This window comes from Atractosteus spatula, chromosome 5 (genome assembly GCF_055471065.1).
Source record: "Atractosteus spatula isolate fAtrSpa1 chromosome 5, fAtrSpa1.hap1, whole genome shotgun sequence".
NCBI classification, from domain to species: domain Eukaryota; kingdom Metazoa; phylum Chordata; class Actinopteri; order Semionotiformes; family Lepisosteidae; genus Atractosteus; species Atractosteus spatula.
Genome location: NC_142710.1, coordinates 28,288,672 through 28,304,974, shown reverse-complemented (window position 1 = coordinate 28,304,974; position 16,303 = coordinate 28,288,672). Strand labels below are relative to the sequence as shown.

Sequence of the window (16,303 nt, the reverse complement as noted above, 5' to 3'; positions counted from 1 at the left end):
GTCCCCATTACCTGTAAAGCGCTTTGAGTGGAGTGTCCAGAAAAGCGCTATATAAGTGTAAGCAATTATTATTAATTATTATTAGATTGATCTGATTTACCCCACTGATTTTGCTGCTTACAACTTACAATACAGATGTTACAGAAACAACAGGGAAACCCCCCGTGAAACACTTTCAATAAAAGATTTTTTGTTGAAACTCAAAATAGATTTTTACATAGTCATCACGCTGTTATTTGGTTTGATATAGAACATACAGGAAGTTTCTCAACTGCACAAACCATGCATTTAATGCACCACTGCAAGGATTGTGTTATTGCATAAATAAATGGCAACACTTGCCTCTTTCTTCTGTGGATTTTTTTTCTCTTTATAATGCCTCAGCATCAATCCTCATCTCATTACAGAGAGGGCCATGCTCAGGCACGTTTGCATCTTCATACTACTGTATTTTTGTTCCCTTCATCTGTTTTGAACAGTTTGCACAAAGGGTCAGTGCTTTTGTTTGTGTCTTGTAGGGGTTAGTTTTTTTAAAACCTTTTGATTTCTTTACATACAGTATGTGTATTGGATTGTGAAATACAGGAGGTGTCTGCAGGCCCTCTGAAATGCCTCATGTCTACTGTATGAATACAGTAGGTGACAAATAATCACCTCTATCTCTCTGCCCCTCTGTGAGGACTTTCTTACAAAGCAGTAAGACAAATACATAATATGGTCTCCTTTCCCCTCAAGAGGATCATCTACCCCAGGATACTTGTTATGCTCGTCTTCCAAATGTACTTGTATGTCTTGTTCTAGACCACAAATTCAATTTCCTCTCCTGACATTATGTCCTGCTATGTCGTTTCTCTCTAAAAGCAATCCTGGTTCCACTTGTGCACTTGCTAGGTGACAGTTTTCTACGTGTGCGTATTGATTTCAAAGGAAGCAATCCTGAGTTGCCTATATTGTTGCAGTTGTCAATGAGTTGATGTATTACGGCATCCCTGCCAGATTATGGATATCTCCTCAATACATCTCTGTCTCTTTCACCATATCACTCCTTTTGTCCTGTCACTTCATAACAGGGGCATATTTGTGCAATTTGATTCGTAGATTGCCCCTATTTATTTTCACAGCATGCATGTAGTGCTGACCATTCATGTGGAAGAAATGTTTCTATGATACACATTCCAGTAGCCTGAAAGTGACTTAGAGACTAGTGTTTTCTTGCTTCCTAATTGTTTCAGAATATAAAGTGAACAATTCCCATAAAAGCTGCACCGTTCTTCTGCCTTCATCCGAAACTGTCATTATTAATAGAAGTAGTAGTGATTTAACTCACCTCAGCTTTTAGGTCAGGGGAAAGCATTGAACTGTAACAATGTCTTTAGGTCCCAATTACTAGAAGCTTTGCCTGTTTTCTATAAATTCTATAATTCAATATATGTGAAAATGGAAGCTAAAAGGAAGCTAAACTAAAAAAAAAATCGGTCTTAAGAGAAGTATTGTTCATTAGAATCTTTTGATTTCAATTTTAAAATATAGGCATTTATGTTTTTTTCAGTCGAGTATTAGAAAATGTTGAACAATCATTTTGGACCAGCGCAATTTTATGATCTCTCACGTGCTCAGCAGATACAGTAAATCGTCACCTGAAAGAACGCTTTAAGTACTCAAGGCTGCAAAAAAAAAAAACTGCTATACTGCATATTATTACGAAGGGGCTACATCATTCACCAAAAGGTGATACAGTACCTTTGTTAAATACACCACTGTCGTTGCAGAGTCTGCTCAGCACTGTCATTCCCAGTACTCGAAAGTGTACCTGGAAATGCGCGGTACTAAAAAAAAACGTATTTTGGTGAAATCTCCCGCAGTTATGTGACTTAAATTTATAAGATCCGTTTTTTTTTTGCATATGCTGTGTGTTAACAAAATACGGGTGGGTGTACAGTACAGTATTTTTGGCTCGCACTCCACGCGCTGGGTCCCTGACGTCTCTCTCTCTCTCACTCTCACTCTGTGACTCGCTGTTTGTTGTGAAAAAGGCAACCAGAGAGCTGCTGCCGCCTCAACGTGATGTGAGAGGTGTCGGAGCCCTTGCCTCCTGTGCTCCCATGCCTCCAGTCCCGGGGAGACGGGTTAGCTGCTCGTACCCGTGTCAAGTGCTGTTGCAAGATAAAGAGAAACAAATACATTTAGCGGCATCGGTCAACAGCGGGACAGCTTTAGAAAGACAAAGCGCACGTCAGGGAGAAAGACCAAATCAAAACTCCGACAAGATCAACAGATCGGTTCTGACAACTTTGCTTTTTGATTCGCGTGTATGCATTTTGAACTCAACTCGTAAAACCGGAGACTGGGATTTGGAAAGTGGAATTCGTTTCTTGAAGAGGTTGCTAAAGCCAAGCGCAGAGGTGAGTTGAAGGGATGCGCTACTGGTACTCTAGCTATTATGACAATATGACTAAGGATGCGTCAGCTGTTGAGGCTGGGAGTCTTTTGTATGTTATGGGTTTTGAACACAGAATGTTAGACATTAGAGTATTTTCTGCTGTGTATTAAGTCACCTAATTTCACTTTGTTTTAATGAGGAAAAAGCGCTCTTTAGCGGAGGCATAGCCGCAGTTTTGAATGTAATCCTCCTACTCTTTTTTTTTACGTTTGAAGTGTAGAACTCGGAAGAGAGACAATTCTCCATCGATGACTGAAATATTGTAACGAGAAGAAAGTATCATATTGAAAAAAGAAATCCATAGAGCCCAGTTAAATATGAATAGAGTTATTCAGTTTCTGAAGTTTTACTTTTTTATTATTTTCCATGAATTGAAGTTAGAAGATGGAATCACCTGAAGCATTCAGCTGAGCTCTGAATGGTGTTAGCTTCTCAAGGCAGCATGGCAGTGGTGATGTTTATAGTGTATCAGTGGAAAGGGTAGTAGTATCAGTTTTTCTGGTGTTAAGACGCACCCACCAAAACCTAGACACCCTTACTTTTTCGGGTGCAGTAAAAAGTTTAGGGTTCAAGAACAATGTTTACACTACAGAAAAATTCCTTTTAATTCTTTCCAAGCATTATTGTTTCCAAAACTAGGCAAGTAATTGTATTAGACCTAAGTTAACACGTCCTAGTAATTAGTAATGTTTTTTTATTTTTATGGAACCTGTATTGATAATGTCAAACACAAGAGTAGGCTTTTGTAAAGCTGTCTTTAGCTTTCATAAGGCATTTGTGGTTTTTTTTTAATGATTGTGTAAACACGATGAATAATCCTGGTCTTCAGAGCTGCAGGTTATTCCTGGGGCAGGATCTCTGGGAAGCAGTCTGCTGAAAAGGGTTTACAGGAAGAGAAATCAATTGACATGGAAGTACAGTAGTTATGTGTGGGTCATATTTAGTAATTGGGCAATAGTTTAATTGTCATTGGACGACCTTCATTCTCTGCGCATTTTTTCAGTAAAGGTGGTGCGAACTAGGCAACCATCTTTCAGAGAAAATATGAGCCAGGTTAATGACTACTGATGAACACTGGTGTCGACAAGCAAATGTTAACCTTGAAGAGTCTTGTGAATCAGTCTAGTCAAAGGCTAGAATTCCTTTGCAGAAACCTGGTTGTGACCAGTCAGTGGCTCAAATCACAAACCCACACCACCGAGTGAATAAGTGGAAATGGATCACAGCTTTATAATGACCTGACTAGTTGAAATACTGCCCTTTTCAAATAGTATGTGCTGTTAATGCTTCAATACATACTGTACAAAACAGGGTTACCAATACAAAGTTTTCCCACTGCAACTAAAAGTATCATGAAACTTTTGCATAAACATTAAATATGTTTGGTTTTGAAGATCAAAATGTGAAACAGTGCTAATAATACTATAAACTGCTAAAGTGGAAAATAATGCTGTCTTTTTGGCTAGTTGTTCATAGAGACAGTATTTGAAAAAAAAACCCCACCATAAACCCATATCATATTTTACCCCTAGTAGGTATGAGTACATAAAGATCACTCTTTCTTTCCTATCACGAACGCCTAGTTGAAATATTGAGATATTTCCATTTTATTGTATTTAGCATCAGTACAGTGGTAAATGTCCTGCTGCAACTACTGTACGATACTACTGCAATCCCATTATTGCAGTCTGGCTAACTAAGCCTTGATAACAGACTGATGATTATTGGTCATGTTATTTTCAGCTGATACCCAGTAAGAGCAAAAAAAAAAAATGAAACAGCTGATCTGCTTGGATATACATTACCTCCCTGCAAAGGATCCAGGCTAGGGACTAGGGTATTTGCAATCCTTTACTGTATATTGAATGATTTACCCCAGTGGCAAAATTATCACGCTGAAAATTTCATTTTCAATTTTTAGACATATTTACTGTATGGTCACAAAACGTTAACAAGAACACACTAAAGGCAATTCAAAACATCAAAATTTTCTTTGAAACATGCAATTCTAAATTACATGCATTTTGCTGCCACTTCATAAGTCTAGGTAGGTTACATATAGGGTCATATTTATGTAGAACAGTACAAAAATGGGACAAATGTTCTTTAAGTTTTACATTTGATATAATAAGCATCTCAGTTAAGGAACAGACTTTTACGAGAAAAGTGCTGGGTTGAAAACAAACAGCAGAGCTTGTGTGTGCTGCCCTTGAGATAAGAATAACATACTGTATCACGTGCATTTTCCTGGGCTCAGCTCAGTGTAATTCACAAAACATCAATTTTCCCCAGCATTGAACCATTTCCACTCAATTAAGCAAGGAACAAATGGGTATACTGAGTCTGCTTTTAAAACTCAAGAGTTCAGTGCAAGTTGGTAGTATAAGCCAGGCTTTATTTTTTTCCATGTCAATCAGTGAATAATAATGAAGAAAGGTAAAGCAATGTACGAGATTCTGGGATTAATAAATGAATACTTATATACTGTAGAAAGCCATTCAGCAACTACTGTAACAACAATTACAATTAATAATTGGAATTCTTCTTTGAGGTTTTGATGTAGTTTTATATTCCTGTAGTCTGATGTTAAGTGTCAATGTGGAATTATGAAAAAGAGCATAACTAGCATCCGAGACCTCCTAAATATATAGATTTAGCAAAGTTTCAATAGAGCAGTACTTCAAACTGAAAGAAACACGATGCACACAGCCTGTCACAAACCCGGTAGCTTCAGAAGGACTGCCTCACAATAGATTCAGAATAGCTCTTGCAAGTCTAGAATATTTCTTTTGTAATCTGTATATTGATTTTGTAGTTTTAAGCATTTTTTACAGCAGTTAATCAATAATATTGTATTTTCTATCTATGGATGTATTTATTAATATATCAATACATACAGTATACTATATCTGTAATTCTGAAATAAGAGATTGTTTTAGAGATTCTTAGAGATGTGATTCTGAACAACATCAAGGACTCCCAGCTGGGTAGTGTGTAATTGTTTTAATGGCGAGCTGATACAATCTTCATACGTTCTGGCATTCTGTTCCCCTACTGTGAGCTGTCAGAGTAAAACAAGATATATATGTGGAAACAAAATCAGAAAATAAAATAGACTAATGGAAGCTTTCACATCTAATTTCTGGAATGTCTAATTTGACTTACAGACTTACATTTTAGAGCTTTAGAGTTTAGAAAAACTTCATAAAAAAACAATTTATAAAAAAATAAACATAAAAAAATGCCCAAGGCAAGGAAATGTCTATTTTGCCCTTGTCACCAGGTACAAGAACCTGAGATGGTTTTGACAGCTCAAACAGTGATTTGGGGTGACTCTCTACCACTTTTATTTGTCGCTAAGGGGATTTATGAAATCCTTGACACTTCCTCTCAATTGTAATTTCTTATGTGGTCTTAGTTATACTTCACCAGGCATCATCTTCTTAAATACTTTGCTTCACTTTGATTGCCTTGCTTGTTATTTGAAGGGCTTCACAAAGTATTCTGCCATGTGTTTACCATGGTCTGCTGGAGTTAAACAGTGGGAGTGTACTGTAGGTACAGTATTACCCACAATGATAAATTTGTCTCTGGTCTTTATCACTTTATCGTCGGTGAAAAGGATTTCCTTTGTGCTGCAGCGTCTGTCTGCGTTGAATGATGCAGTTGGCATTTTCTACAGTGTAAAGTTTATGAAACCTCATACTCTGTAATATTAATGATCTTGTTGCTGTGAATGATGTTGTTCTATGGTTCTCAGTGCTGCAGAAACAATAAAGACAAGTGATAACTTCCCAAGATTGTACTAGATCTATAATACATGAGGATGTAAGTGTATCTTGAGGGGGAAGGCAGCACTACAGTATATGGGGGGGAGGTACAAAAGGACTTTACAAAAAAAAACTGATATGTTCAAGTGGTGTAAATAAATTAAAATTCAGAACAACTTTTTTATCTTCTGCAGTTAATCTTGCAGTAAACACTTGTCAGTTAATGACAGGGTTTATTCACGTACTCTGGACTTCAGTTTCACTATTGATTCTTTCAATCAAAATTTTCTTTCTCTCATTTTAGTTTTTACAGTGTTATTTGGGGAATAACATTTGATTAATGAGATTGTCCTCATTTTAGCCCTTGTGAAAGTTCTACAAAGGTGACAAGAAACTACAGTATACAAATATAAAAAATCCTGTTGCAAGCAGCGAACAGCATTTGAACCTTATTTTTAAAAGCAACTGTTAGAGAACTGACATTTTAATTGGGTAGATAATCAACATTATTTTACAGTATTACAGTATTTGCAAGTCAAAGATTTGTCTGGCATGACATTTGTCCTATTTTAGGCAGCAGTAAATCCCTGATTAAAACAGGCTTGGTAGTGCTCTGAGTCAGAGACCAGGGTGAATGCTGTCCTATAATAGAATTATTCATATAAATACTCATCTTAGCTTAGACATTAACTTATAAATATACATTACTAATTTAAGTAAATCATATTTTGTTGTTGCTGTGTTTCCAATTGATGCACAAGATCTTCTTTTCCCCATTTTCCTAATTGATTTGGAGTGGTAGATGAAGTAACCCTTCAACTCCTGCTGTCTCCATGAGACACTGAGAAGTGTTCTAATCAGACCCCCTGCTAGGTGTTGAGTCTTGTAGTTTGGTGGATCAACCCTGGCAGATTCATGCCATTCTGGAGCTCAATGCAGCAATGACTTAGGTACTTGATTCCCTTCTGACTCGTGGAATCTGGTGGTTAAAGCTCATGTGTATACTGTGTATACAGTACAAGACAGTTTATACTAAGAGGTATCCAAAATGAGTAACTGGATCCAACAGCATTTGGTGCTTTTTTAAGGTCTTTTTAATGTATATACTGAAAGCATTCCACCTGTCTAGGAGTATCAGTGAGTGCGCAAAGACAGAGGAAGATAAATGTCTCATCTTGTCACCTCCTGTGTCTCCCTGTGGACTCAGCACGTTTTCCTCCAGAAATTATTAGAATCAACCTGCGTGCCATTTCTCTCACTTCATTACTCTGCTCAGTGAAGGTGCAGCTCTCATAACTTTTCCATGCCAATACAAGAATTGCTTTTCTCTTTTTTTCTGCTGTTTTGCACAGGCAGATTACGTGACTATGCAATTCATTGATTAATATCCTAAATTCTTAGAAATGAGGAGGAATATATTACTATTCCTTTAATTTTTGGGGGTTTAGTGCTTTGTTGTTTTTCCAGGTTCCCCGTGAGATTGGAAATGTCAGGCTCCAACAGGTACATCAGTCTCACACCGGGTAGTCTTTGTGATTATTACCAAGCTGAAATCTTTTCTAACACTGTTTCTTACAGTGACAGAAAGGTCTCAGCTGTCTGACTGGATACACAGCAATGAGTGGGCTGATCGAAGCAGGTTAACCCCAAAGTCACCAGGAATGCTTTGCGTGATTTGTAATTCATTAACGTCTGATGGCAATTGATCTAGTTTTCAAGAAAATTAAAAAGAAAACTGCTGCATTTTATTTGAAAAATGTTTCCTATTATGAGTAATGATTACTAGTCTTCTTCTGATTATTGTCATATTGATCATAAGAAGCAGGAATGAAAACTTCTATACACCTCTATAATTTCTTCATCAATGCAATGGGAATTGAATCATTGGATGTTCATATATAATTTTTATTGGCTATCTATAAGAATTGGTAAAAATATATTTCTGCTTTGATAAACACAGTTCTGTCTCCTGGGCATGCATTGTGTTGGTGCCTCTCATGATTTGCTTTTTGCTGATTAAAAAAAACAGTCTCAGAGTATGACATGGTAGTAAAGTGGGAAAAATAATCTTTCCCTGGCATGAACTGTCAGTGGTAAACCACATTTTTAGCTTGGATTTACAGTATTTTCATATAATATCAAATAAATATATTATGAAATTAGACAAAAGGGACAGATGGTATCTTGTAGACTTTGGAAATGTAAACAGAATATCGAGTAGAGTGTAAAGTGCCTGAGATTGTATTATTGAATATTTTAATTGAGCATACCATTAGTTGACCAATAAGAAGCATAACAAAATTTCCTTTGGGCCGTTTTTGGACAGAAGGCAACAAAGGCTGAAATGTGCTCCTGCCTCTGATTGCAATATGGACTGACATGTTCTTGCTTTTGGACTGGATGCTGTGAATCCCGCTTGGAGAGATTTGGTGCCTTGTCAGCCCCATCATCACTTTACTTTTTAAATGTCTCTTCGTGTCAAAGACATTGTGAGGCCAACTACACGCAACAAAATCAAAACGATGACAAACACACATTAAAAAAGATTAAAAAACAAAATCTGAGGACTTAACAGGCCAAAACATTTTTCAGGCTTATCAAAACAAGACCATATAGCACCTTGGCTTTTAAAAGGACAAGTTTAGTTTCCCATTTAAACTATTAATTTGCTAACATTAATTCAGTATGTACAGTACATTTGCATCAGTCTTTCCTGTCTTTCATTTATTAACTCACTGAGATCTCTCCGTCAAGGTGATTACCAGATTAACTACAGTATTTGTCATACAGTACACTCCATGTAGTGCAGCTGTTTGAGATCCTACTCCGTGAATCAGTATAACCTCAGTATAACAATGTATGTGTTAGACACTGTGTATAAAGAGGTAAAAAAGAAAACTTTCCACCTTTTTACCCCAAACCTTTGATTCTACTCTGATCTTCCTGGCATTTAATTTCTCCCAACAAGAAAACTACTGTAATTCCTCTGTAACAGCAAGTCTGCTTGTCTCTGGAAGAGAGGTAGAGTGTCTCTCCCTGACTTAGAAGTACAATCGTTGTCTTTCACTCTCTTATTATGTGGTGTACTCTGTTTACTCCTCACTAATAGGTACTGCCTCTTCAAGCAACTGTATTTGACTTGATGTATTATTAAGAAATGTACACTATACAGTTAGCTATGGGTATTAAAACTATAACTGAAGATTGGAACATTGATTTCAGCTTGGAAATTCAAACACAATGGGGAAGAACAAAACCCACAATATACAGTCACCTTTTTAGAATCAACACCGTGTGGAACAGAGTCAGATTTAGCATCTTAAATGCATAAATTATTGAACTCTGGAGACACAGAGAGTTTAAACCTATTCATTTACATCAAAAGTGACCCAAGTATGGAAGCTGTGCTCCAGCATGCCAGATCCTTTTCATCTCATCAAATAGATACATTTTTAATGTGCTCTCAGAGATGGCAGTGACAGCTCTCTCATCAGCCTTTCAGTAGTCTTTCCTTTGAATTTGAATGGTGGGGATCTTCGCAAAGGTAGGGACTCAGTCAGAAGATCTTTGACTGTCAAGAGAGCTGATGTCTTCACCCTCAGTGAAGTCTCCTCATTGATTGACACTAGCAGCAGGCAATCAGTAGAAAAAACAATCTGTGTTGCACAGTACACACTTTTGTAAGCTTTTGAACGAAGGTCTGTGCTACAAAAGCAAAAGACTTTCTAAAAAAAGATCTCAATGCTGGACACATTTTTGTGAACAGGTTTTTAGTTGTTGTTTTTTTTTTAATAGAACAAATAAGAAAAACATAATGTAACATTAGGTCCCTGCACTCCACATCCCCTAAAGCATCATGAGTACCACTGCCTCTTTGAACATCCTATCACAGGACACCTAAAATGAAATAGGGCAATTACAATAAAAGTACAGCAGCCTGCATCTGACCCCTTAAAGAGCAGCACTTCAAAGCACCACTGTAACATCCCTAGCATCTTGGATTCCCGTGATGGAGAGTTCCATAGTAACAACAGAACAACAATGCCTAAGGAGGGAATTCAGAGGCTTCAAGTCCAAAACTGTTTTACCTGCGGTCAAATCACCCAGCCAGATTTGTTTCTGCTGCTGCTATAAGACAAAATAATGGAGTTACCATTTAATGACACCACTAGGTAAGAGCACGGAACATCCTTGTTTAGAATAATAGACAAAAAGGAAAAAAAAAAGTTTTCCCCAAAACTAAACAACATCAGAAAAATTCCGAACATGAGTGAAAAGAGGTGAAAGACTACATATACTGAATGGGGTAAGGTACAACAGTGTCTATGATGGGACAGGTACACACTGTAAAGAAAGTCCTAGTGAATAAGTAAAATGGTTACAAGTTTTGGAAGTCAAGTGTCAAATGTTTCATATTTTGTCCTTGGAAATGCCTTCATCTGTAACATTCAAGTCTTGTTTTCAAATAATAACAGTTGCTAAGAGTTTGGATGAAGTCTCTATCAGAAAACCATAAACAGTGAAACCATTCCCTTCATTTTGCCTCTGTCCAGCACAAGTCCATCAGATTGTACTTTGGGCTTATAGTTCCCTGGGGGGCAAGGTTGTCTATACTAGGGGTTCATGGAAAACCACAGACCTCCTGGTTTTCATTACAGCTGAGCTTAATGACCTAACCAAAGCCTTAGATGAACTAACAAGTTGTTTGACAGGAATATTTGCAAGTTTTTTCAAAAGTTGTGGATTTTAATTTACTTATGAAAAAACATACAGTAGTTAAAAGGTCGACCTCCAACTTGCTTAAAAGCTGCAAGAATGACAGTTCAAATGCATCCTATGAAGAGTTCAATTGTGTTACAAAGAGCTTGACTGGAACAAAACACAGCCGGTGTGTGGGCCTTGAGGACCTGGATCAAGAGCCCCTGGTACAGACAACTTCATGTTCCATGGGACCCCATAGGCATATACTGTATTGAATGATAAGGATACTAGTAAAAATAAGAGGGGGCAGGTACAGTAGCTTGTAATGAAATTGAAAATCCTCGAGCATGTAAAAGGCATCCTCATTAAAACTATCTGCTAGAAAATGAATTACTTTATGATTACTAAAATCATAGGAGATTGAGAATGCCATATTTTCTGGGACTTCATAAGTCTTTCCACCAAATGCCAAGTCAGAATTAATTATGTTATTATGGGTCAAACAACACAAGGCAAACACTGGTATAAATTATATCTTGAATCCTGTATTGAGAGACCAGACTCTCTTTAATGCCAACATACAGGAGTGTCAGGATTAAACCAAACAATGACTGCAAAACAAAGAAGTGGAAAAACAATTTAAATTTTGGCAGAGCTAGACCCCTAAGTAATTCTCACTCTAGAGGATATAATACACATTTGTTACCCTTTCCATATTTAGAATTCCAGTGTGCAGTCCTTCCCAATACCCTAACAGGGATGAAAGAGGAATCAGAGAATTAAAAATATTCCAGCAAAGAACCATATTTTATAATGGATGCGTGAGGTTGAAGTTGGAAAAAAATGTCCACCTGTTCAAGTCAGTGTCAACCTTCCTGAAAATGGTATTGGTGCTGTTCATATAAAAAAAGTGCACATAAGTGCACAGATTCAAATGTCTGTATTAATTTCAGAGAATAAAACATCTGTATCTGCATTTAGATTTCCATATTAACACCAGAAACTGTGAGGTTAAGTTTTTACAAAGAATGCATACATACAGTACACTGTCCTTAACTAGAACAGCTCTACCTCCATGAGTCTCTTTGATATTCCACTCACCCTGGCTGCCGTTTCTAGGGCACAATGACCCTTCAGCTGTAAGAGTTAGGTTATGCACTGGACTGGAAGATGTTTTTCTTCTTTCTGTTAGTCTCTAGAGCTCCCTGCCACACTAGATTAAGGGTTACTGTGCTCCAGTCTCTAATGTAGACTTGCTTTGTGAACATCCTTCTCTTATTAAGGGTAGCAACTTCAAAGCTTGGCTAAGAAAGTTGAAAGGTAATGCAAGCAAAGAATAAAACTCTTATAGCAATGTTATCCAGTCACCAAAATGTCAAAAAGTTTTATTTAAAGGAATTTGGCACTGAGAAAGTACTAAGCAGAAATGCATATTGTATAGTGATACTTTTCATACTGTATAAAGTTTCACTATATTTCCTCATTACATTTCCTAAACAGTTAAAGATCTAAACAGGGACAGGACGCTTTCCTTGTGAACAGCGTTTTTCAGGGTCATAGCTCAAATTAAACAGGAAGATAATTTGTCAGAAAAAGGGGGAGAATTGTAGTAACAGAAATGTAGCAGATGTCTGCCAGGTTTAAAGTTCTGCCAGTGTGCAAAAAATAATTTCACTATGGTCAACACATAGTTTTGTAATACAGTCTATCAAAACCTACAGAAAAGAAATCAACTTCTCAAATGGAAAGAAAGCTACTTTTATTAGTACTTTTATTAATGGAAAAGCTTAAAAACAGATTGTACACATAAAAAAAATACCTTAAAATCAGTTAAAGAACTTGCACACAAAACATTTGTTATTCTGTAAAACGTAAAAATTTTTCAGGGCAGTGTCATGGGTTATAAATATCTCTCTCCTGGGGGTTCATTCCTCCAGGCTGATGAATGGCAGTTTGAAGTACTGCCGCACTTGTAAGACAACTTGCTCAATAAAATATGAAGATAGGGTAATGATCTATTCAGGGATAACAAGGCATTATTTAGTGAGTGAGATGTCTGAGTGGGCTTAATAACCAAATGTCAAACCCTGAACACCACAAAGCCAGCAGGGGAGCCTGGTGATGTTTTTAACCCCTAGTTTGACTAGTGCAGTAGTACTGTATGTCATTTCTGTGGCTAGCCACCTACTGTTGCCTACTCTTTACAATGTTGAACACATACATGTACTGTAAGACAGAAGAACATGAAGCAATATGTAGGCCATTTTGGATTTTCTGTTTCTGTCTGGAGGGTTTTGTGGATACTTTCTTATGCATGCTTTGGGAATGTCTAGCTGTGGTTAGGTTTGGAAAATGTTTTTTTTTTGGCCATTATTCAAAACAAGGATATCCGGTGCTCACATCTAGCAAGTTTGCTAAATAAAAGCTTGACCCTTGGTCTCTCACTGTGGCAGGAAGGATCTGTTTCTCCAGTTCCATGGTAGCTAGAAGGATGTAAGTGTTGTGTTGGGAGCCTCTGTAGTCTCTCTCCTCATATGTGCAGATCATCTTTGGGTGCTATAATGTCCTGATATCATTTACTGTACAGTATATGGAGCTACTTAGTGCTTGGATCTATTGGGACTGGGAGTTGGGAGGGGTTGCTGGAGATCTCAAGGGCTGTTTCTAATGCAGAAAAATCCTTAATGCGCAGTGTTTCTATCATACCTGTAGCAATCTGATTCATGTTTAAGAGTTTTTTGGTTGGCAAGTTGTGGGCTGTTGTAAAATACAGTTTTCTTGTTATTTTCAGTTTGTGAAAATTTAAAGCCAATAAAAACTAGTTCACAGTCCCTAAAAATCACTCTCTGAGCTCAAGTAATACAGTATTTTGAGACCCAAGCTTCTTTGTTGTAATGCTGAAGGTAGATATTTAATCCCTGTTGGAATTAGTAGGCACATGAGCATGCAGCAGCCACCTGGGAAGCACAGTGGTGAATCAGAATACCTTCATTTGCTGAAAGAAACCTGACAGAGACTCCAGGAGGCTTTGAAAGCTGACTTCTTGCTAAATATCTGGGGAGTGATTATGGAGAATGAAAGGGGGTCTCCAGGGAGAAAAGAAACACTTTTTTATGACTAACTGGTCAGGCTGCTTCAAATATCAATCAAAAAAGCCCAGTGCATGAAATGCTTCTGCCTGTTCAAAATACAGTATCTAGTTGTTGCTCTTGGGAGTGATAAACAACAGTTAGAATTACTTGCATTTATATACTGCGGCACTTTTCATCTTAAAGGATCCCAAAACGCTTTACTTTGGGACTGAAGTGCAGCACCCATCTAAAGGAGGAGTAGCAGTCATTATGAGCCAACAGTGCCAATGCACAGAAGATGAAATGGAGAAGTAGAAGTTATTTTGCAAATGGAATTAAGGGGGAAATGTAGAGAAGCCAGATTGTACCCAGAGCAGAATGTAGCAGGGCACTGGGTTTAACACCCATACACTTTTGAAAAGCATCATATCATTAATGACCAAGTAGTCAGAACCTCAGTCTAGCATCTCATCTGGAGTACAGCACAGTGTGTCCTTTCTCTAGGCTTAAGAATAGGTTCCACAATTCTGAACCAGAAGGAAGAGCGCTACAGGTCCACTTACACCTCTTACAGTACCAGCTTTCCTCAGAGGTCTCCCATCCCAGAACTGACCAAGCCCAGCTATAATAGGTTCTTAAAATCTGATGAAGTACTGTAGGACTATACGGTGGTAAGTGTGCTGTAAAAATCTCTTGGCTTTTTAAAAATATCTTGCAACTAGGAACTTGCAACAAATCTCTTGTGAAAAATGATAAAAGGAATGAGAAAAGAAGGAGCTGGTGATGTATTCACTAACTCCTGTCAGATTCCTGGATTTACATAAAGGCAAAGGTTTGAAGAACTGCTTGCTTTTGTGCGGCTTGTTCATTCCATGGTCTCCTCAGCATGACGTGAGCATTATACTGAACCAAATACTTTGAAGTCTAGCTCTTTAGAACCAAACTTTAATGGGTGCACCAGGGGCCTAGTTAACAGGAAAGCTATCTGTGACGAGCTACTGTACTTCTTTGGAAAGCCAGTGCTCTGTCATTTGGATGTGCTTCTATTTTCTATTTAAAGCATATCTATTTGTATTTGTACCCTAGATACAAATCTCAACTGTGCATACAATATATTACTATATTTTGTTTAACCCTACCTGAATTTCATTTTCTACATTTTCGAATTTTTGTTACTGTTTTTGATTTTTAGTAAATGTTGTACCATTTTACTGGTAATTATTTTTCTGAATTTCTTTTGATTTCAGATCTTTATTGTTGATGCCTTCTATTATCAGTTTGTTCTGAATAAAGGAAAATAAATACAGCAAAAAGGGTGGATTGGAGGTGCTAGAAGAGATTGTGATTCACCTTGGCAGTCATGCTTGATTGTTCCCTCCTTCACAGACAGACTGTGAAAAAGTTTGGGCAAACTGCTAATGCATATGTATTAATGGAAATATGGTTTCTGCCAAGAGAAATATCTAAACAAATGTGTGTTTACAGTAGTGAAAGTGCTGCCCAACAATTATCTGTATGGCACCAGCAATAGGCTGCTCTTGGAAACAAACATAGATTAATGTGCAGTTATTATGATGTAGAACTGTGACCATCACTGCAAGGCTGATGTTTAAAATTCCACACAGTTTATAACTTGTAAAATGGGGATTAACTAGTTAGGATATTTTTGATTAATCCGATTAATTCAGATCTGAGGAAATAGAAAAATATCCAAAATGAGATGGACTAATCTTTTAACAGGCAATCCCCTCATTTACATAAATCACAAATATTGAAAAGGATTTGATGTTTAGTCACCCAAGACAGTACGAACATACATAGATGTACTTTATGAATTCTCGTGGCTTCTCCTAATCTTTTTTTCCACATAGTATACATTTTGTGAAACTGTCAGCATTTTAAAATATGATGAGTTCTTGCCCTAAAGTACACTTACAATCCAATTTTATTTATCATGAAGTACTTATCTTGTAAGCAATGAACATTTAGTTGCAGGTAACGTCATTCTTTGGGGAGCAGAGTGTGAGGTCCCCAGCCAAAAAGGGGCTCCTTTACAGTATAGCTGTTACTTAGCTATTCTTTACACTGGTTTGCACGACTTGTTTTGCACCCCTCCCTCTAACCCATCTTCACTCCACACTTCAGCTCCCTGACTTATTCCTCACAGGCTGAGTGGGGTCCTGTCAGCCTCGTCCTTACAATCAGGTTGCCATTTCTTCAGCCAGGTGAGCTAAGTCAAATAAACTTTCAATATAATTTTTCATAAAAAAAAACTTTTTTGTGGCATTGCATTGATTAGGATTTGACCAAAGTACTAAAAC

General features: G+C 37.3%; 1 protein-coding gene across 1 annotated transcript in view; it reads left to right on the top strand.

Moving 5' to 3' along the window:
* The first annotated feature begins 2,102 nt into the window (after window positions 1–2,102).
* The window catches only part of LOC148834852 (zinc finger matrin-type protein 4), a 55,690-nt gene continuing 41,489 nt past the window's right edge, over window positions 2,103–16,303 (top strand). The window contains exon 1 of the mRNA XM_088916497.1: window positions 2,103–2,402. Coding sequence (XP_088772623.1) covers window positions 2,103–2,402 — 300 coding nt within the window. The remainder of the gene's footprint in view (window positions 2,403–16,303) is intronic.